The following is a 20,303-nucleotide window of genomic DNA, read 5'->3' as shown; positions in this document are numbered from 1 at the left end:
ACCCAAGGTGGCGGGATTTCGAGTTCCCACGGGGTCCTTGGCCCGGTAGTCAAGGTGACCTGTGGGCGTTGGCGCTGGAGCTAGGGAACGACCGGCCCCAGGTGTGGGAAGTGAGTCGTGGTCACCAGTCCTACCCCTACCCTTTCCCCAGCCCTGGAGCCGGTGGACGGCATTTGCCTAAAGTAATGTTGTCCGATGTAGCTGATGCCTTAAGTGCCCTGAGGTTCGTGGGCGTGGGCTGGAATCAGGAAGGGGTTCTGAGTCCACTGAGTGGGGGACAGGGTCTAGATTCTGCCCCAAATGTTACCGATAAACGGTAGGGCTTGAGGGTTAAATAACTTTTTATAAATGTTGTTAATTCTACCAGAATGTGCTTAGGCCTGTCCCCAATAGCCCCTTGGTTCAGCCTGGATTTTTTTTCCTGAAACATTTGATATCTCCCGCCTCGCTTTAGTATGCTACAGAAGTCATATGTGACTTAACAAAACTGACAACAGACGTTTGGCCCTTTACCTGTTATCACACTTAACCATTTAACACCAAGGTGTACCATTATTCCCATGCTATATCAAGCAAACAGATTGAGAGAAATAAAGCAACATGTCTAAAGTAATACAGCTAGTAAGGTGATAAGGTGACAGAGCCAGGATGTAAACACCTCTTTATTCTCTACTGTATCCTGACTCCCTTCTTAAAGAGTCTGGTTAATAAATACACACTACAGATTACCTCACTGGTTCAAGTGCTTGGTGAAGTAGGCTCGTTTTCTGTGGCCAAAAGAAATAACAGTGATCCAAGGATGATGTTACAGAAGCACAGTTTTTCAAACCCACAATATCAATCTTTTTCAACAGTATTTATCAACTGCCTATCCTGTGCCAAGTGCTATCCTAAGATCTGGGGACACAGCAGTGAACAGCCCTGTCCTCACAGAGTTCACATAACAGGGGAGACAACACATAAACATGTCAAGTATCGATAGGTGCTATGAAGGAAAATAAAGCAAGGTAAGGGGCAGAGTGTTTGTTCCTACACCCCAGCTCTTCTCTACAGTTACCGTCTATAGTCCTCAGGTTCACAAAGGAGAAGCCACGTGTTTCTCACTTTAGAGAAAAAATAATGTACCATTTGCTTTTGTTTCTCAAAGCTCCAACACCTTCTGGGTGTTTGGGGAATACATAAACAAGGAACAAGAGTGACTGAAAATGAGAAATGATGAAGCAAAAGGAGGCTGATTCCACCCAGCAATTGATTTGCCCATAATTATTTTATTGACACTTTTTTATTGTTACAAAGGGAAAGTAAGGTGTTGAGGATGCAGAAAGGAAGGCCATGCACATGAGGGGACACAGCATCACTTTAGATCTCTGGAAGCAGTAATAAGCATCTGATGGGTCTTTGGGGAAACAGGAAAAGCAGGGAAATCCAATAAAGAGAAAGACCAACTTGAGAGACAAAAAGGGAGGCTAAGAAATGCAAACAACTTTCTGGAACCACAGAAGAGAGGCTAAATGAGGCCATCATTTCATCTTTTCAGAGATAATAAGGTCTCTGGGGAAAGAGAGGTGGGAAGAACCAATTTTTTAGAGAATTTCTAGGGTCACAGAATGAATGAGTACAATTACAAAGCCACAGACAGAAGTGAGAAAACAGCTGTGTTTAGGTTTCAGGTGGGCAGAGGGTAGTAATAATATCACAGGTTTGCCATTTATTGAATCACAGCTACTACACGCTGGAAACCATGCTAGGCTCTTTATAGAATTATTCCTAATCAATGCAACACCCCTGCAAGGTAGGCATTATTATTATTATTCCAACCTTGCAAAGGACACTGGGGTTACAGTTTAAGTAGCTTGTTCTTGTTGCCCAGCCAGCAAGTGGCAGGGTCAGAAGAGGGACCCGAGTCTGCCAGGCTCTGAAGTCAGAGTGTTTTCCACATCCCTATTTCTCCATGCTACAAATTTCACAGAGGGGCTGGGTGAGGGTGACTTGGCAGTTTCCAAGCTCCCAGTGAAAGAACAATAAGGAGATTCAGGTCTGAGCAAGATATTTATACATTTCACAGGAGAATTATTGGATACTGCTTCCTAGAATTTCTAGGTAATGCAAGGGAGAGAAAGGATTATGGTGGGAGTTGATTTTGACTTGGGGATTTCTTTGCAGGAGGGAACTGGCAGGAGGAGTCAGGCCCTAGCATGAGTCCTAGGCAGCAATCCGGTAGTTGGGGTGGACCTGGGGCCTGACGTCACAGACCATGCCAAGAAGCTGGGCCAGGACACGTTCACGGCTTCTCTGCTGGGAGCTCTGCATGCCCTGCACCTGGCGCCTTGTAGCCTGCTCCACCTCAGCTGACAGATTCCCTTGGGAGCCCATGGCCTGGGGGGTGGGAGAAAGGGTGGAAAACAGAAAGGAGAAAGCAGAAACAGAGAAAGAAGCATCCACACATGTGGAGGGAAGGATCCTGGAGCAAGACCAGGAAGAAAGGCCCTCTCCAAAACCACTCCCATCCATGGAAATATCTAGATACTGAAGAGACCAACATAATGCCCTCTTCCCCTAAGACCTGACATGCAGCATCACCCTACAACAGACCGTACCATCCCCACCACGTCACCACCCATGCCCATAAAACTCTGCCCTCCACCCCAAATATCATCATACTCTACAGAAACTATGGCAATCCCCCCCCAACCTCCACAAGCTGTACAAGTCCTTCAAAACTCCCAGACGCTCTTACATATCACAAAGTTTAACCAATATCATGGTCTTCATCAGATCCCCTTCAGCCCTTTACTACCTTATTTTCTTGTGGAATCACCCTGTACACACCTCACCAGATATACCCACCAACTTGCACCCTGGGGTCCCATCCCAGCCTCCCCCACGACTCACTGCCTGCTGCTTGCTCTGGAATTCCTGCTCTCTCTCTCTGCGGTATTGCTCCACTTCCATCTGTGCCTCCTCCTTTGCCTGCTTCAGACGCCGGGCCTTCCCTGGAGGCAGGAGAAAGGACTGAAAGTGGGGGTAGACCCCCCCACACACAAAACGTGACAGCAGGGGTCAGTCCCTCCAAAAAGTTAGTGCCTTCTCTCAGCCAGCCAAGAACTAGATTCTGAGAGCCACTCATTTCTTCCCTCCTAATAAGCGCCCCTAGCCTCCCTCCCCCCACCCCACCAGCCTTGGGTTATCCTAAGGTCTCAAATGTTTGCTGTCCTTCCACCCCCAATTTTATCTCCAGATTCCTAAGGGAGAAATGAGGAGACTCACTCTTTCTGGCATCTGCCACCTTCTCAGCCGCCCGCTTCTCAGCTTGCAGGAGCTGCTGGATACCCTGGGATTGACTGGCCATTTCTGTCGTTATGACCGATGCCGTTTCGGAAGCTACCAAGGTACCAGATGGCTCCCCCCTTTCCCCTCCCCCCACACCGCCTCCTCCTCCTCCTCCTCCAGCTGTTTGCTGCAGCCTTCCACTACCCCTGGGTCTTAGTGCTCCCCTTTTCGCTCAGCCTCCTGCACCGGGTGTCTCCCCCAAACTGATCCTCCCATTGACGGCTAGTCCTCCTCTCCCACCTCTCACTCTGGCAGTACCCAGAAGGACCGCCTGGGGGCAGCAGAGACCAGGTCCAAAGCTTTCTGCTAACTTCACAGCAGGTGCAGGGCTTTCCCAGTTGGAAGGTCTAGGAATGGGGGCAAGGGCCGAGAGGAGAGGAGTATTTGAGAGAGAAGGAGGCATAGAAGGATTGAGAATGGGGTGAGAAGGTAAGGAAATTATCATGCGTGGTGTGTTGGGAATAGAGTATGCTGGGCTTCTCTGAATTCTTCCAACTTCTCTTCCTCTTTCTCCCTCCCATTTCCATCTCCTTTTTCTACACCTTTCCCAATTCCAAATTTCTCCATTCACCTCACTTGCTTTGTCCTGCGGTTGTTTTCCTTGTCTTTTGCTTCCTGTGTTTTTCTCTTTTATGATCTGTCCCTTTCTTGGCCTCACTGTGGTTTTGATTTTTCATTTTCACTGTGAATTTTCTCCTGTCTTTATCTCCCCTGTTTTCTCTCTTCTCATCTTTTCGCCTATCACTGAACCATCTCCTCTCTCCTCCCAGTAGGGGGAAGCGGGGTTAAACCTCCAAAGAGCCCTTGCTCTTCCTTTTCCTCGCCTGTCGTCCAGTCTTCCGGTTTCAGACGGACCCTTTATCTTCAGTTCCCTAGTTTCCCCCCGGAGGCTAAGGCCAAGGAAACACCTCCCACACCCTCGGGGAGGAACGACATCCGGTAACGCGCCTCACAGTTCATTTCCGCCCTGTACCTGCGTCTCGGCTTGCGCCATTTCCGTCAGTCTAGAGTGTCTCCGCCCTTCCCGCCTCCCTTCCTCGGAGCGTCTTAAACACAGGCTTCGGGCCTACTGCTCCGGGGGTACTTAGGGGGCGGGGGGCAGGTCTGATGAGTAACCCCTCCCCCCAAGTCCCAGAGGGAGAAGCCTCTACATCTGTCTGCCGGGTACATTATATTCAATTTCTAGATCATTATTTGAAATTGTGACTTTTTAAAATTCAGATTTCTATTGATAAAAATTCCCCCATCAGTCTCTGTCTTTATTATATAACAAATTCCTTTATTAAAAATTTACCTGGACTAATGAACCTCTAAGTAATCATTTATCCTTTTCTCAGATTTCACATTTAAAAAAAAATGTGACCCCAGCTCCCCTCAAAATTGTTTTCAAACCTATCACCTGGAAAAGGGATGAGGGTTAGGACTGGCCTCATCTCATGCTGAAAATGTAAGAAGAAATGGGGAACCGAAGGGAGAAACAGGGAATGTCAGAGATGGAGGGGGAGGGACTATCCAAGGCTGGGTTCCTGACTGCTGCCTGTTTATCCTTCTTCCTCAGCCCAAGAGTTCCATGGCCTCCACTTCCCGACGCCAACGCCGAGAGCGTCGCTTCCGTCGTTATTTGTCTGCAGGACGGCTGGTCCGGGCCCAAGCCCTCCTCCAGCGACACCCAGGCCTTGATGTAGATGCGGGGCAGCCTCCACCACTGCACCGGGCCTGCGCCCGCCACGATGCCCCTGCCCTGTGCCTGCTTCTTCGGCTTGGGGCTGACCCTGCCCACCAGGACCGCCACGGGGACACAGCGCTGCATGCTGCTGCCCGCCAGGGCCCTGATGGTGAGTCTGCTTCGTGGGGAACAAGGTCATGAGCAACTGGTGGGGTCTGAGATGAAGGCCAATGGTTGAAAAATAAGCTAGTTATTTGGTTATGGGACTTAGGGAAATAGTTGACCAAGTTGGCTTGTGGCTGTCATTTGTGCCTTTACATTATTGAGCTACCGTTGTCTTAAGAGCCCAACATTCCCCAAACAGCAACTAGTATTCAAATTGCACATCTCTCTAGATTAGTGGCTACTTTGACTCTTGACTGGTTGTCTGCCTGTAGTGTGAAAAGCAGGATAGAGGGTAATCTCTGCAGTTACATTGCCTCGGTTCAAATTCCAGCTCCACACTTAATAGCTGTGTATTCTTGGCAAGTTTCTAAACTTGCCTGATGCTTCATTTGCCCATCTGAAAAATTAAATAATAGCAACCATTGCTGTGTGCCAGACACTTCTCACAAAGCAACTCATTTAATCCTCAACAACTACCCTATGAAGGTATAGGTAGTTCCTCTCAGATGAGGAAACAGCACAGAGAAGTTTAAGTACTTTGCCAAAGTCACACAGCTATTAAGAGCAAGGGTTGTATCCCAGGCAGCCTAACTAGAGTGCCTATGCTCTAACTTGTCTGATACTTTATAGAATTATACAGTAATAACGCCTGTGTTCAAAGCACCCATGCTGTGACATATGTTTTGAGAATCAGCTGACACAGTACATAATTAGAGCACTTGGCACATGACAAACACTCTAGCTACTGGCCCTGTTCCTGTGGTTATCAACAGACCCATACTCTTTCACCCACAGTTCTGAAACTCAGAAACACTCTGAGAACCAAACATTTTTCATCAGTCTGCCACCAAACTCATTTGGTAACAAAACCTAACGTAAACTAAAGCTAGGCTATTTATGATGTTTTTATCCTACTGATGTCAATATTCATGTTTCACTGCAGAAACATTCACATGTTTGGTTACTGGGGCTACCCAGTCTCTCCCGGGCTACATACTATATATACAGTGTACCGTTGTCCCTTGGTATCCGAGAGGGATTGGTTCAAGGATCCCCCTCCCAAGATACCAAAATCCACAGATGCTCAAGTCCCATTTATAAAATGACATGGTATTTGCATATAGCCTACCATCTTCCTGTATGCTTTAAATCATCTCTAGATTATTTTAAATACCTAATACAATGTAAATGCTATGTAAATAGTTGCAGGCAAGCAGCAAATTTAAGTTTTGCTTTTTGGAACTTTCTGGAACTTTTTTTTCCTGAATATTTTAGGTCCATGGTTGGTTGATTCTGCGGATGCGGAACCTGAGGATATGGAGGGCCAACTATATGTATACTTTCAGATCAACTCTATCAAATCCCCAAAATATCTGCATTCTGGAAAGCCTTTGATATTGAGGGTTTCAGATGGGGACTTGTTGATACATTAGTGGCAGCGGAGGCAGCTCTGCAGAGGTACAGCCCTCCTAGGAAAATAACAGGTGAAACCCCTTTCCCCTTTTAGAGATTTTCCCTCTATAGTAAGAACATTAGATGAAAACCTTTAGGTTGGGATGAACAACCTGAGCTCAGTTTGGTTGCTATTATCATCCCACAGCTCCCCACGAATATACAGGAACCTCACCCACATCCCCGAAACCTCCCCCATATAGTCAAAAATCCCCTTTTCTTTAATTCCCCTAACATAAGTGAGATAGGCTGCCCTGTTCCGATTTTTTTTTTTTAACCGAGAACAAAGAAAGGAGGTTTACAAAGCGCAGGCAGTTGACATTGTACATGGCAACAGAGCAGAGTGCCCTGAGGCTGACCTCAGACCCCATCCAAGCTCCAGCTCTGCCACTTACAGGCTGTGTGACAGGGACATGCACCTTAGCCTCTATGAACCTAATTTGCTTCTCTAAAATGGAGGTTGTGGCGAGTAAGTGAGGCAAATATTTGGCAGTTTTGGTCCTCACTAGATAAGTATTGTTATTTTTATTCTTGTATTATTCAATTAATGCTTTTTAAGTAACAGAAATGTCTCTTACAGTATGGTAGGTGCTTCCTTCATTGTACTGAATTCTAAGAAGCATGTGAGAATGACATTAAGGTTCCATTTACATATGAGGAAAGCAGGGCCCAGAAGGTTCAGGACCTTGCTGAAATCTCACCTACACTCAGGTCACTCCCAAGCCCTCTCAGGCCTTCCTTCCTCCTGGTCCCCTGCCAGCCCTACCACCAGGTGGCCTTCTAACTCCTTGATAGAAAGGCCTGTCTCAAGAGACCACTCTGCCTTAAAATGTAGATTATTTCCTTTGAACAGATGAAATGACCCAGAATCTCCTGGGGGAGGGTAGGTTCCCTTCAGTGCCCATGTTCAAGGGATGTGCCAGTTCATGCTGAATTGGCTGGGCTGGGTTGTCACACCTAGTGAGATGCCAGTGAATGGCCACTACCTTTGAGGCTTTTGGTAACATCTCATGGGGAGGTGGTCTTAGCTGTCAGAGACCCCTGTATAAACACACCTTAGTCCAACAATAGCCATTCTCTACATACAGCAAGAATGAGTGAACATTGAGAAACGGGGTCGTTTTCTCACAGTCTTTGCAAAAAGAATAAGTCCAAAGCCAGCTTGTGTGTTTGTTTTCTTTTTTTTTTAATGTAACATTCACTGCACCTGTGCTGGCACAGTATTAGACATTTCCCATCCATTACCCACTTTGATCTGCTCAGTAGAAGTAGGCTGTGGCCCTGCTTTGCAGATGACTGAGCTGTCCGGTTTATGTTCTCTTTGCTTTCCAACCTTACCTCCCACGGCGAGCCCACAAACCCGAGACTCCTGCTTCGTGACTCTGACTTCAGTGACCCCAAGCATGTTTTCAACAAACACGCTTGTTTTTTTATCTGCCTCTTGCCTGTCGCCTTCCTGTCCGCCCTACTAAGTTTTCCACCTTGCTAGATTTTTCTCCCTTCACAGCCCAGTGTAAGTCCCCACCTCCTCCTGGAAGCCCTCTCCAACCACCCCACCCACTGTTACCTTTTCTTCCTTTGTCTCATTCGTCACTTAATATAAACTTCTGGTCCGGCATTTTTGAAAAGTGTTTTGTACCAATTAGTATGAACATCTCATTAATGTAGAAATCATGTCTCATTATGGGGAGGAGAAGAACAGTGCTTCCATCACTAAGAAGAAGTACATTTTTACTCCACAAAGCTTTTTTTTCACATTTATTTTTCCCAATATAAAAGTACAACATGTTAATGAGAGAACATAAGGAAAAAGTTGATCTATACTGCTAAATTGGTGGCAAAGTTGGTGTTTCAAATCACTGGAGGGGGTGGTGGTGAACTATTTAATCAACGATACTGGACCATTTGTCTTCTCTGGAGAAAAATAGTCTTACCTTACACCTGACTTAAAAGTAAGTTACAGCAGATTAAACACCTATATGTGACAGGAAATGCATGGGAGGGTTTTCCCTGGGGGGAATAAAACTTGGAAGACAGTATTAAAGAAAACTTTAGCTTTATCTATGATTTTTTTTTTAATGATGTTACAAAATGAAAATATGTTAACATACCTTGTGGTAGGAATAGGGTTGTTTATCATACTATACTTTGTACTTTTTTCCTTTTTTTTATATTTCTAGAAATATAGTAGGAAAACACACAAGGGCATAATCTTGGAGTGGAGGAAAACCTTCCTAAGAATGAAATAAAGTCAAAAGCTGTAAAATGAAAATATTGATACAGATTTAACTACGTTACAATTTTGAAAAGATAGATGAGAGAAAATATTTACAATATATGTGACACAGACACAAAGGGTTGGTAGCTATACTATATAAAGAGCTCTCATATCTACACGTATAATTTCCAGGGGAAAGTAGACAAAGAATATGAATATGAAATTTTTCATTAATAAAGTCATTTTTTTAATCTATCAGATGGGCAAAATTTAAAGGGTTGGGGATATTCAGCTTTGGTAAAGGACAACACAGGCACTCATATATTCTCTTTTTTTTTTAACCTTTGATAATTACCTAGTTCATTTCAAGAGTAATTGAATAATATCGTTTATTGCATACATAAAAAGATTTCTGAAAGTGATAAAGCTATAACCTCATCAGGTGCTCATATATTCTTGATGGCACAAACTTTTTGAAAGCAGTTTGGCAAAATTGCACGTTTGACTCAGAAATTCCACTTCGGAGAATCTACCCCACAGAAGTACTGTAAGGAGTCCACAAAGGCACATACATAAGACTGATCATTTTTGGAAACAAAGTCTTTCTATTGGGGGTGGGAAGATTTGTTTCATGCACACAGTGGAACACTACACAGTCATAAAAATGAATGAGGTAGACTGTATACTCCTGTGGAAAATATAAATGAGGTGTTAAAATGAAAAAAGCAAGTTGCTAAACAATATATAGTAGTATGGTCACGTAACTGAAAAGAAATTGTGTGTTATGTGTTTATATAAACCAAGACAAGACTAGAAGGGACCACAGCAAGCTGTTAACAGTGATTAAATTTATTCTTTAGTCTTTAAAAAGAAAAAATTTCATATTAATTATGTCTCTTTCACATTAAAATATCAGCTAAGGTAGGAGGAAAGCCACCCATAGTATACCACCCAGAGACTAGAATGTTTACGTATTTCCATCCAGTCTATCTTTTTCAAGCATAGGATTTGGTTTCTTTTTCACAGAGCTGTGATTGGATCCTATGTACAGTTTTGCAGCCAGCTTTTTCCACACACAAAGATAATTTTTAATGGCTGTTTAATATTCTTTACCAGATTTTACTCATGATGTTTTATAGTTGGAGGCCTTACCCCTTAAAACCTATGAATTTAAAAACCTTCCACCCACCCTCACACCTGCTGGGAGCCCTTGTGGGATATAAGCCTTTGAAAGACAACACCAGGTACTTGCTGGGAGGGACAAGTTGGGAGGGCTTGTGACAGGTCACGTCAGTACTAAAGAGAAGTGCCCCCACCCCTCGTTTTGATGCGGTTTGGGTTGGGTGATGCTCAGGTGTGCCAGGAGATGGGTGGGGGCAGTGGACCTTGGCCAGCCAAGGCTGGACCCTTCTATCTTCTGCCTTCCTGGAAGTGACAGGACAACCCTTCCTCTCTCTCATCCTTTTGCCAGGTAGCCAGTATGTTCTAGCACCACTGAATAAAGATCTAAAGACTGCTGGCCCACTTCTTCCTGCCATAGGGAGAGAAACTAGGTCCACAGGAAGGGAGGGTGCCTCACTTATCTTCCTCTGTCCTGAGAGTGCAGAGGTGGTTGGCGACCATGGCAGGTGGCAGGCTGGCCAGGTGTAGGGTGCTGGGTGGGCAGTGAGGAGAGCAGCATGGCACTCAGCTGGTGCATTCAGGTCAGGGCTCAGGAAGAGGGGAGCTCAGGAATGTCAGTCCCTCTCCTGTTTGCCCTCAGCTTCCTGTCAGCCAGACCCTGAGTGGAACCCTCTATCTCAGCCCCGTTCCCCTGCCCTAGGTCAGCAGTCATTTGGAAAGAGTTTGCTCTGCTGCTGGGAACATTTCTATGGCTCAAATTCATTACTGGGCTGGACTCTCTACCTCTCCATCCCCCTCCCAGCATCCCCTGGCTAAGGCTGACTGAGAGAAATTCCCCTGAAAATATTTATCTTATGCAGCTTATTGAAAAGTGATATAAAGAAAATTATTAAGTATTTGTATATTTAGAATGGTACAAATCAGGGTGTTCAAGTATTTTCCCAGTCTGGAGAACATAGTTTTGGGTGAGAAACACAATGAGAGGTATAAAGTGACAGTATTTTCAAGCCAAAAATGGAATACATAGAGGGTTTTGACATCACCCTAGGTGCCTGGAGGCAGACCAGGAAATGTCATTGACATAGTAGAGCTCCCAGGACACTAAATGAGTTTGTGAAGACGCAGGTCGGGATATTTTAAACTACCACACTTATCACTCATGTGGTAAAGTATCAATAAATATTTGTCAGTGATGGGGCTTCCCTGGTGGCGCAGTGGTTGAGAGTCCACCTGCCGATGCAGGGGACGCGGGTTCGTTCCCCGGTCCGGGAGGATCCCACATGACGCAGAGCAGCTGGGCCTGTGAGCCATGGCCGCTGAGCCTGCGCGTCCGGAGCCTGTGCTCCGCAAGGGAGAGGCCACAACAGTGAGAGGCCCGCATACCGCCAAAAAAATTGTCAGTGATGGTGATTTCCTAGCGCCCAGGAGGCATGCATGTGGGCAACCCTTTCATTGCTCTAAGACCAAGAGAGTAAGTAACCTGTAGGATTCAAGGTGGCGGCCCTACCAAGGAGTGAGAGTTCCAGCTAACTTTTGCTCACTGCTCTCCCACAAACAGCCTACACGGATTTTTTCCTGCCACTGCTGAGTCGCTGTCCCTCTGCCATGGGAATAAAGAACAAGGATGGGGAGACCCCAGGACAAATTCTGGGCTGGGGACCCCCCTGGGATTCTGCTGAAGAGGAGGAAGAAGATGAGGCCTCTAAGGAACGGGAATGGAGACAGAAGCTGCAGGGAGAGCTGGAGGACGAGTGGCAGGAGGTCATTGGGAGATTTGAAGGTAAGGAATCCATTTCCATCCACAGCCGCTCTTCTTCCCCACTGGCTGCTTCTCCTACACCCACTCCACAAATGCTTCCACCGGCTTCCTATGGTCCCTTCTTCTGTGCTGCCCCACCTCTCTTACCTGTCACCTTCTCATGGCCTCTCTGCTACCACCACCTCCCACCCTCCCAAACAGATGATGCTTCCCATGAGACCCAGGAACCCGAGTCCTTCTCAGCCTGGTCAGACCGCATGGCCCGGGAACATGCCCAGAAGCGCCAGCAACAGTGCGAAGCAGAGGGAGCCTGCCGACCCCCACGGGCTGAGGGCTCCGGTCAGAGCTGGCGGCAGCAGGAGGAAGAGCAGCGGCTCTTCCGAGAGCGAGCCCGGGCCAAGGAAGAAGAACTGCGTGAGAGCCGAGCCAGGAGGGCACAGGAGGCTCCCGGGGATCGAGTGCCGGAGCCAGCCAGGGCCGGGCCCAGGGCAGAGCACCCCAGAGGAGCAGGGAGGGGCAGACTCTGGCGCTTCGGTGATGTGCCCTGGCCCTGCCCTGGCGGAGGAGACCCAGAGGCCATGGCTGCAGCCCTGGTGGCCAGGGGCCCTCCCTTGGAGGAGCAGGGGGCTCTGAGGAGGTACTTGAGGGTCCAGCAGGTCCGCTGGCACCCCGACCGCTTCCTGCAACGATTCCGAAGCCAGATTGAGACCTGGGAGCTGGGCCGAGTGATGGGAGCTGTGACAGCCCTTTCTCAGGCCCTGAATCGCCATGCGGAGGCCCTCAAGTGACCCCAGGGAAAGAGCAAGAAACTGCAGGAAGTGCAGGGCAGTAAGAAGGGTAAGGTCAGGAGACCAGTGCTGAACGGCAGAGGATGTGGGGCGGGAGCAAAACTTGTAATGAGCAGGGGTGGGGGGAGGCGGGCCACCACCACTGCTCCTTGACTCTGCCATTTCCTAATAAGACCTGGTTCCACATCTCGCTCCCGGTGTCTCCTCTGCCTTTTTCCATCACTGTGGTTTTCATCACCCGTAACATCTCCTTTCCCACTCCACCTGCCCAAACCCACAGCTCCTGCACACCTGCACCATGCACGCACACCCTAACTTGTGCCCTCAGCTGGAGACCAGGAGCCCCCTGCTTGCCTGCCTACCCGCCCACAAGGGGGGCCCGAAGAAGGCCCAGCTTGCCCTCCAGTCTCTCCACTCCCTACACTGGGCTCCTCTCCGCTCTTCAGTCAGCGGTTGGAGAAATAGATGTGAACAGAGGCAAAAAGGGGAACAAAACCAGTTTCCCTCCCCTCCCCAGCCAGAACCACATCCTCCTCCCCACTTAACACCCCCTTCCCCCAGCACAGGGCTTTCCCTCTGCTGAGTCACTGAATGATCTGAATTGGGGGCAGCTGGAGCTGGGGGACCATGAGGAGGTTGTGGGAGGATGGGGGATACAAGCAGAAAGGATGGAGGAAGAGCCCTGTGGGGGAGTGGAATTTCGGTTGCTAAAATTAGGGGCAGGGGAAGGAAGTGGAAAGAGACAAATTATGTAACCTGGGTTGTCTGTTCTTGGGCAACCAGGGATCCACACCCGAGGCCATCCCTCGCCTCTAGCTTCTCTGTCCCGTCTCTCCTCCTCTAGGGCCCCGATTCTCAGTTCCCTCCATCTAGCTTCTGCCCCCGTCCCAAACCTGGGCTTCATCTCTGGGCAGCCCAGTCTTGGCCTTCCAGATAAACATCCCCTTTTCCTGAGGTTGAGGAAAGGGCCTGGAGGGTAGAGGGAGAGGGTCCAGGATTCCCAAGGTGGGGGGTGGGGGAGGGCACCCTCCCTTCCACTGTTCATACTCAGTCCCCACTTCAGCTCCCAGGAACTGCAAACTAGGAAGTTTGCAGACAGCACCAGACCCCACCGCCACCAGCAGGACACAGCAGGAACTCAGCAAAGAGAAAGGGCCGGACTAAGAAGAGTACAGGCATGCGCCGGCACGTGCAGTTGTCTGCATCAGAGAATCATGAATCAGAACTTGTTTTTCAGGTTTGGCATGGAATGCGGTCTACACAGGAGAATCCCAGGAGTGGAAGTGGAGGGCAAGAGGTGACAGGGAGGGGAAGCCTCTGGAAGCATGGAAACATGGGGCGGGCGTGAGACCCTTGGAGAAGACAGAGAGCCAAAAGATCCCAGGCCTCTGAGGGACCAGGCAGATGTTCAGGGGGCAGGAGGAGGAAGGGCTGGTGAGAAAGATCCTGTGAGAGGAAGCTGCTGTGATTCAGAGAAGAGACTGCGAGCTGTGAGCAGCCCAGGCGTCCGGTTCCTCTCACAGGCCGGAGATTTCGGAAGTGGCATGCAAAGAGCTCAGGTTGGGAGTGGAGGCGGGGTTGGGGTTAGGACCCCTAAGCTGGGGGTTCAGAGGTAAGCAACAGAAAACTTTGGTGTCCAAATTTGTGCCTTCGTCCAGCAGACTTTTGTCTGGTTTTTTAGCACATCATTTGCCCTTCTGCAAGAGTCACATAAAACCAAAGCAAAACAAGCCCTGATACCTGGCCCCCCAGACCTCCCTCTTTTCAGCGTCTCTCCCTGGTGTCTGGCCCCCAGCCCTGTTGGGGGTTCCCCTGAGATGAGGGCTGTTCACTTTCTCTGACCACACGGTTTCCGCTCTGTGTCTCTAATTTCCTAGGCTGATAAAAATACTGAACCCTAGAGGCCCTGGCTTCCTCTGACCCCCTGGGGCCAGGCGGCAGGCATCCTGTCCTCCATGGTGGGGGTGGGGAGGAGGAACCAGGGATCCCCAAGGGGTGACTCAGTGCCTACCATGAAACACTGGGGAGGTAGGAGTGTGCATATCTCGCTTTCTAGACCTGGAAAGAGGAATCACTTCTCAGAGGAGGATGCGTTGGGGTTCAGTTAGAGAAGCGGAATTGGGAATGGGACCGGTGAGATTGAGGAGGGTCAGTTGGGGAATTGGCTTGGGGCAGGTTTGGATTAAGTTAGGAGAAGGGTCTGGGAGGGACTCTTACTCAGTGCAGTTCAGCTGAGCATCAAATAGCCCAAAGATAAATGCAAACTCTGTTTCAAGTTTGCCATCCAATAGGGGAGGCAGGCCCATACCTAATCAACTGATTCAAGGCATGCTGAGTAAAAACGAGTAAGGTACAGTGGATGTGCAAAAAGGAGAAGGGGAGGTGGATTCCGGCTGAAATCACCCGGGGGTCTCTGAGGGAGGAGAGGGCATTTGATGAATGGGTAGGATTTCTGTGGGAGAGGGAATGGAAGGGCCCAGGAGAGGAGGGAAGCAGCTTGAGCAGAGGCCAGGAGTCAGAAAACAGGAAAGACAAGTGTCCTGAGGTAGATGAAGCACAGGTGTGAGGGAGCATGTGCTGAAGAAAGGACACAGAATGTCAAGGGATTTGGACCTTATCTGTGAGTAGTGGCACTGTGACAGCTGTGAAGAAGAGGGAGTACAGGGGAGTGCTGCAGGTGTACAGACAAGGAATAAAAATCACTGCCATTTTGGGGGCCGCATACTATGTGTTAACCATGTCAAGCCCTTTTCCTAATGTCAGAATCCTGCCGGCAACTGTCCAAAGGGGAAGTGGTGGATCTCCATTATACAGATGAGGAAACTGAGGCTCATGAACGTACCATAGCTTGCTTAAGGTTACACAGCTCAAAAGTAGTGGAATTAGCGTCAAACTCATTTTACTCCAAAACTTGTGTACTTTCTACTTAGGTCCCAATAACTCCAAGTGGCGTTAAAGAAAGGAACAGATTTTATAAACTTTGACAGGGGTAAGTCGTTAGGTCATGCCAACTGATTGGATGGTGGGAGTGAAGGAAAAGGAGTCTTCGATGACTCCAAGTTTTGAACCAAGGGCATAGGAAAGATGATGATACCCTAAACCAAGGAGGTGTGTGGCTAAGGGGAAAATGAGTTAATTTCAGACATACAATCAAATTTTTATTAAGCACCTGAAAGGAGCAGGGTGCTGTGCTAGACAATGGATATAAATGACGTAAAGTCACTGCTCTCATAGGGCTTGCAGTCTAACGAAACAACATACAGAAAAGGACCAACTACACGTGATGACAGGAGGTGCACCTGCTTAGAGTAATGAAGTAAGAAAGTCCTGCTGAGTTTGAGGTGTTAGCATGACACTCAGGTGGACATTTCCAGTGAGCAGGTCTGGAGCCTGACAGAAAAGTTGGGGCTGCTGGAGGCATAGGTTTGGGCATCATTCCTTTTCCAGTGAGGTGGAGCCTCTGAGTGGACAGGATCCCCGAAAGAGAGGGTGTCCAGAGCCTTGGGGATGATCAAAGGAAGAGGAACCAATAAAGGAGAGAGGTCGGGGGAGCAGTCAGAGAAGTAGGGCAAGGGAGAGGTATGCCAAGCAGAGACTGGGCGGCCACATCTGATGCTTCAAAGAAGTCTAGTAGTTGAGAGTTCAAAAGATCCTTTGGGTTCAGGAACTAGACGATTACAGATTTTGAGAAAACAGTTTCCACTTACCAGAGGTACAGAAATCGCTTTACGTAGGTTAAGGAATAAGTGGGAGGTGAGGAAAAGGAGGTGGTGAGTACAAAGGCATAGAATGGTGAATACTGAAGGTAACAGTATCATCTCTAGCTCAACCCACGAATTTTACAGTGAGGAAAATTTTACCAGTCCCCGAAAAAGTGGTTAGTTAGGGGGCTAGTGTCTTGAGACATCACACAGAAAAGGAGGGTGAGAGTTGGATGGACATTTAAGGGAGAAAGTCCAGGGAAGCCTTTTTATTTTCAAGAAATAAAGTTGAGTATGTAAAATGAAGGCGCATGAAAAGAGAAAGATACTGAAGACAAAAGAAAGGCGGGAAAAAGTATGGTAAACATGGGGAAGTGGGAAAGAGTACAAAGAATCAGCCTTGGACAGGAGAAAGAGCCCTTCTCTGAATCAAGAAGAAAGGAAAAAGGAAACAAAGTGAAGGGAAAAGAAAGCAATAAAGAGATCCACCTTGGATGGCCTTAAGTTCAATAAAAAGATGATAGCATCACCGTGGAGATTTAGAACATCACCTGCAGGAGAAGAGCAAGGGAATCAACAAACAAAGATTAGGGAACACTGAGGGCTTTCTGAGGTTAGACGGTCAGGATTAGTAGTAGGCCTCTTATGAGGACATGACTGTCTCCTGCAAGGCTTGGCAGCCTAGGAGAAAGACCCAAGAATGAGACCATTGAGTTTACCCAAATCAAGTTTTTCAAGATTTTCTTGGTAGAATATCAGGAAGGGAATGAGAGATGAAGAAAAACTTATCTAGATATACAAATTGTTAAGCACATGGTAGAGATGTTGGTGAAGATTGTGCTGTGAAGACCAGAAGAACGTGGAAAATGCAAAAGGCATGGACTTCAAGAGAGGAGGAGGTTATTAATGATGCAGAGGGGAGAGAGGAGAACAGTGGCCTCTCCTCTGCCCCCCTGCTCCTAGTGATGGATGTGGAAGAAAGAGCAGCCTTCACCAAAGACAGAAGCCCTAACATCATTAGGGAAAAGCCAGGTTTCAAAATACCAGAGGAAGTTGCTTTCAAAAGTGAAATAGAGGATTTGAGGAGTTCCATAAAATACTGTGAAATGGATTGGTAGAAACATCCTTTGTTGGGTAGGGAATCAGATCCAGGGAGGTTAAATCCCAGTGAGAGTTCAGAAGGAAACTAAGTCTGGAGGATTTTGCTTCTGGAAGCAAGAGGCTGCTGCTTCTGGAATTTAGGATGGGAGATACACTGCATTTATCCTGAGGGAAAACAAACACTTTGAAGGAATCTTAGGGGGATGCATAAGATAAGGTATCTCTTCCAATTCCATGGCTTTCCTCATGCCAACAGTTCCCATCGTTGACTCTCTAGTTCTCACATTGCCTCTGAAATCTAGACTCATATATACGACTGCCAAGTGACATTTCTTGGCAAGGCTTGAATGTTATCCAAGACTTGCATGTCTGTCCAATAGGTTTAAACTTAAATCCAAAATTGAACTTCTGGTTCTCCCATCCCATCAGAATCCTGCTTCTCTCCCAGTCTCCCCATCTTCCACCCCACCACCATCCATCCAATCCATCATCTGGTTCTGTCAATTCTACCCATGAAATATATCCCAATATATCCCAAATTTGTCTACTTCTCTCCATCTTCATGGTGGCCACCATCTTCTCCCCAGGATTACTGCAGTTGCCTCCTAACTGGTGTCCCTGCTTGCAATGTTACCCACTACAGTCCAGTCTAAACACAGGAGCCACAAAGATCTTTTAAAAATGTAAATCCAATCACCTCTACCTCAGACCTCCCTCCCTCCTCCCCCCACCCCCACGCAACATGTGCACACCCTGACACCCTCCAGAGCTTCCCATGGTTGAGTAAAATTCAGGTGCTTTACCCGTCCTTGCAGGTCCCTGCATGATCAGGCCCCTGCCCCTGCTCTCTGACCTCATCTCCCACCTCTCGCCCACTATCTCTGCTCCAGCCACGCTGGCCTCCATTCTGTTCTTCAAAACCCCCAGCTCATTTCCACCTTCCGGCCTTTGCAGTAGCTGTTCCCTTTACCTGGAATTCTTCTCCCCCAGACCTTCACTTGTCCACTCTTGTCATTTGAGTCTCAGCTTAAAATGCCATTTACTCAGGAAGGACTTTCCTGACCACTGTGTCTAAAGTAGTTCTCTGCCACTCTTATCACATGGCCCTATCTTATTTCCTCATAGCCCTACTTACTGCCGCCTTCTTCAGTGTATTTCTTTTCTGCCTTGCCTCACTAGAGTGGAAGCTCCACAAGTGCAGGCACCTTGTCTGACTTGTTTGCCACTATATCCCCACTGCCTAGAACAGTGCCCAGCACATAGTAAGCTCTCAATAAAGACTTTTTAAATGGAGGCATGGATGAATAATCGGAAAAAGCAGGATAAAGCTCAACTTTAGGTTTGTGGTTCAAATTGAACTTACATTTAGAGTCAGGTTTAACTATAGGGTTAGGAATGGGGATGAGTTAATTCCAAGATTAGCTCTAGAAACAGGGCTGGGTTAGTTTGGAGGATAAGTTTATTGGGGGGTTCATTTATTGAGATGTTTAGATTTGAGGTTAGGGTTGAGTGTGAGTTGTGATTTGGATTGAGGTTGAATATGGGTTAGGATCAAAGTTGATATGTAATCCCACGTAAGGTTTTGAGGCTAGATTCAAGTTTGAGGCTATTGTCATTTCAGCCTTATTTGGGGGGCTCAGAGATTTCACTAGTTTCTCCACAGAGACCACTGTAGAAACTGTGTATCTCTCAGTTTGGAGCACAAGACTCTAGTTATCACCCCTCCCACTCAGGGAAAGCCCCAAACCAACTGCTGGCCTCCTCAAGAAAGAAACTGAATTTCACACAACCTCCAAAACTGAGATTGAAACCAAGATTGGCCCATCTCAAGGAGCATCCTTCAGCACATCGCAAATGCCTGTGACACGGAGCTTCGGCCCAGTTCTCAGCCTTCCTTCCTCTCTGTCTCTCATGTCTCCCCATCACTTGTCCTCACCTTCCCCTTTTTTTTCTTCAATGCCCCAGTCTTTCTCTCTGACCAAAGTTTCTCCATTTCTCTCTATTTCTCACCGTTAATTGCAACACCATTTTACATTTTAATATAGCCGAGTTCTCCTAGTCCATCAGCTCCTACCATTGGAGAGGCAGAAAGAGACAGCAGGAGGAAAAAGGGACTCTGGAGAAAGAGGGACACAGAGGAAAGGAAAGGAGCAGGGACCAAGAAGGAGGCCAACAGTGACACAAGACACAGTGAGGTTAAAAGAAACAAGATGAAGCCAAGATAGAGACCAAGATATTTAAAAGAGGCATCTGTGGCTATCCTTCTTCCGCCATCACATCTGGTCAGCCACCAAGACCTGTAGATTTTGCGTAGAAACTCTCTCCTCCTCTTCATTCTCCTGCTAGTGCCTCGATTTAAATGCAGGCTCTTGTCACCTCCTTGCTGAGTTGTTGCAAAACCCCCTAACGGGTCTCCACACTTCTGGTTTCCCCTCCAGACCCCAACTCCTATTCCTCAATTCATTCTTCATGTAGCATCCAGACTCATATACCAATCTGGGTGGGTCCCTCTCTCACTCAAAAATTTTGGTAGCTCCCCATCACAATTACAGTGAAATCCAAACCTCTTTTCTTGGTTTTAAAACCCTCAGGATGTGGTCTCAGCTTACCTCCCAAGCCTCATCTCTGTTCCTTTTATGTGTACTCACTTGCACAGGTTAGTGCACTTCATACTCTCTTTTACCTCCAGTCTTTGCACCTTCTATTGCCTCTATCAGGAATGCCCTTCACCATCTTTGCCTTGATACTAATGCCTGAATCACCTCTCCCCCAGGCCAAGTTTGATGGCTTTAATGTGGGCTGCCATAAGCCCACTGTCACGGAACCCACACTAGTCTTTGAGCTCCCAGAGGTCAGGGGACTGTCTTTCACATCTGTTTCCTCAATGCCTTGTGAGATGCTCAATAAATGTTTGTGAAATAGAGAGAAAGCTGAAGAGATGGAATGAAGGAATTCCCTGTCAGTCCAGTGGTTAGGACACCGCACTTTCACTGCCGTGGCC

General features: G+C 47.6%; 2 protein-coding genes across 8 annotated transcripts; one reads left to right on the top strand and one right to left on the bottom strand.

Annotated features, from left to right (window-relative positions):
• Positions 1-1,248: 1,248 nt before the first annotated feature.
• Positions 1,249-4,215, bottom strand: ATP6V1G2 (ATPase H+ transporting V1 subunit G2). Its single transcript, XM_067006495.1, has 3 exons — positions 3,268-4,215; positions 2,893-2,993; positions 1,249-2,376 (listed from the first exon to the last, which is right to left on the bottom strand). Exons 1-3 carry the CDS (start codon positions 3,347-3,349, stop codon positions 2,203-2,205), a joined length of 357 nt encoding a protein of 118 aa, XP_066862596.1. The 5' UTR covers positions 3,350-4,215; the 3' UTR covers positions 1,249-2,202.
• On the top strand, positions 3,536-15,220 carry NFKBIL1 (NFKB inhibitor like 1). 7 transcript variants are annotated; one of them, XM_067006494.1, is made up of 6 exons: positions 3,638-3,759; positions 4,101-4,269; positions 4,889-5,165; positions 11,512-11,733; positions 11,914-12,549; positions 13,738-14,337. In XM_067006494.1, exons 3-5 carry the CDS (start codon positions 4,901-4,903, stop codon positions 12,498-12,500), a joined length of 1,074 nt encoding a protein of 357 aa, XP_066862595.1. In that variant the 5' UTR covers positions 3,638-3,759; positions 4,101-4,269; positions 4,889-4,900; the 3' UTR covers positions 12,501-12,549; positions 13,738-14,337. The 7 variants fall into 7 exon arrangements, with proteins under 7 accessions (XP_066862594.1, XP_066862591.1, XP_066862593.1 ...); XM_067006493.1 differs by lacking the exon at positions 4,101-4,269 and having other exon boundaries at positions 3,536-3,759; positions 13,738-15,220; XM_067006492.1 differs by lacking the exon at positions 13,738-14,337 and having other exon boundaries at positions 3,631-3,759; positions 11,914-12,694.
• Positions 15,221-20,303: the final 5,083 nt, after the last annotated feature.

This window comes from Kogia breviceps, chromosome 10 (genome assembly GCF_026419965.1).
Source record: "Kogia breviceps isolate mKogBre1 chromosome 10, mKogBre1 haplotype 1, whole genome shotgun sequence".
In the NCBI taxonomy this organism is placed as follows: Eukaryota; Metazoa; Chordata; class Mammalia; order Artiodactyla; family Physeteridae; genus Kogia; species Kogia breviceps.
The sequence above is the reverse complement of the archived record's forward strand: the minus strand, read 5'-3'. Positions and strand labels throughout refer to the sequence as shown.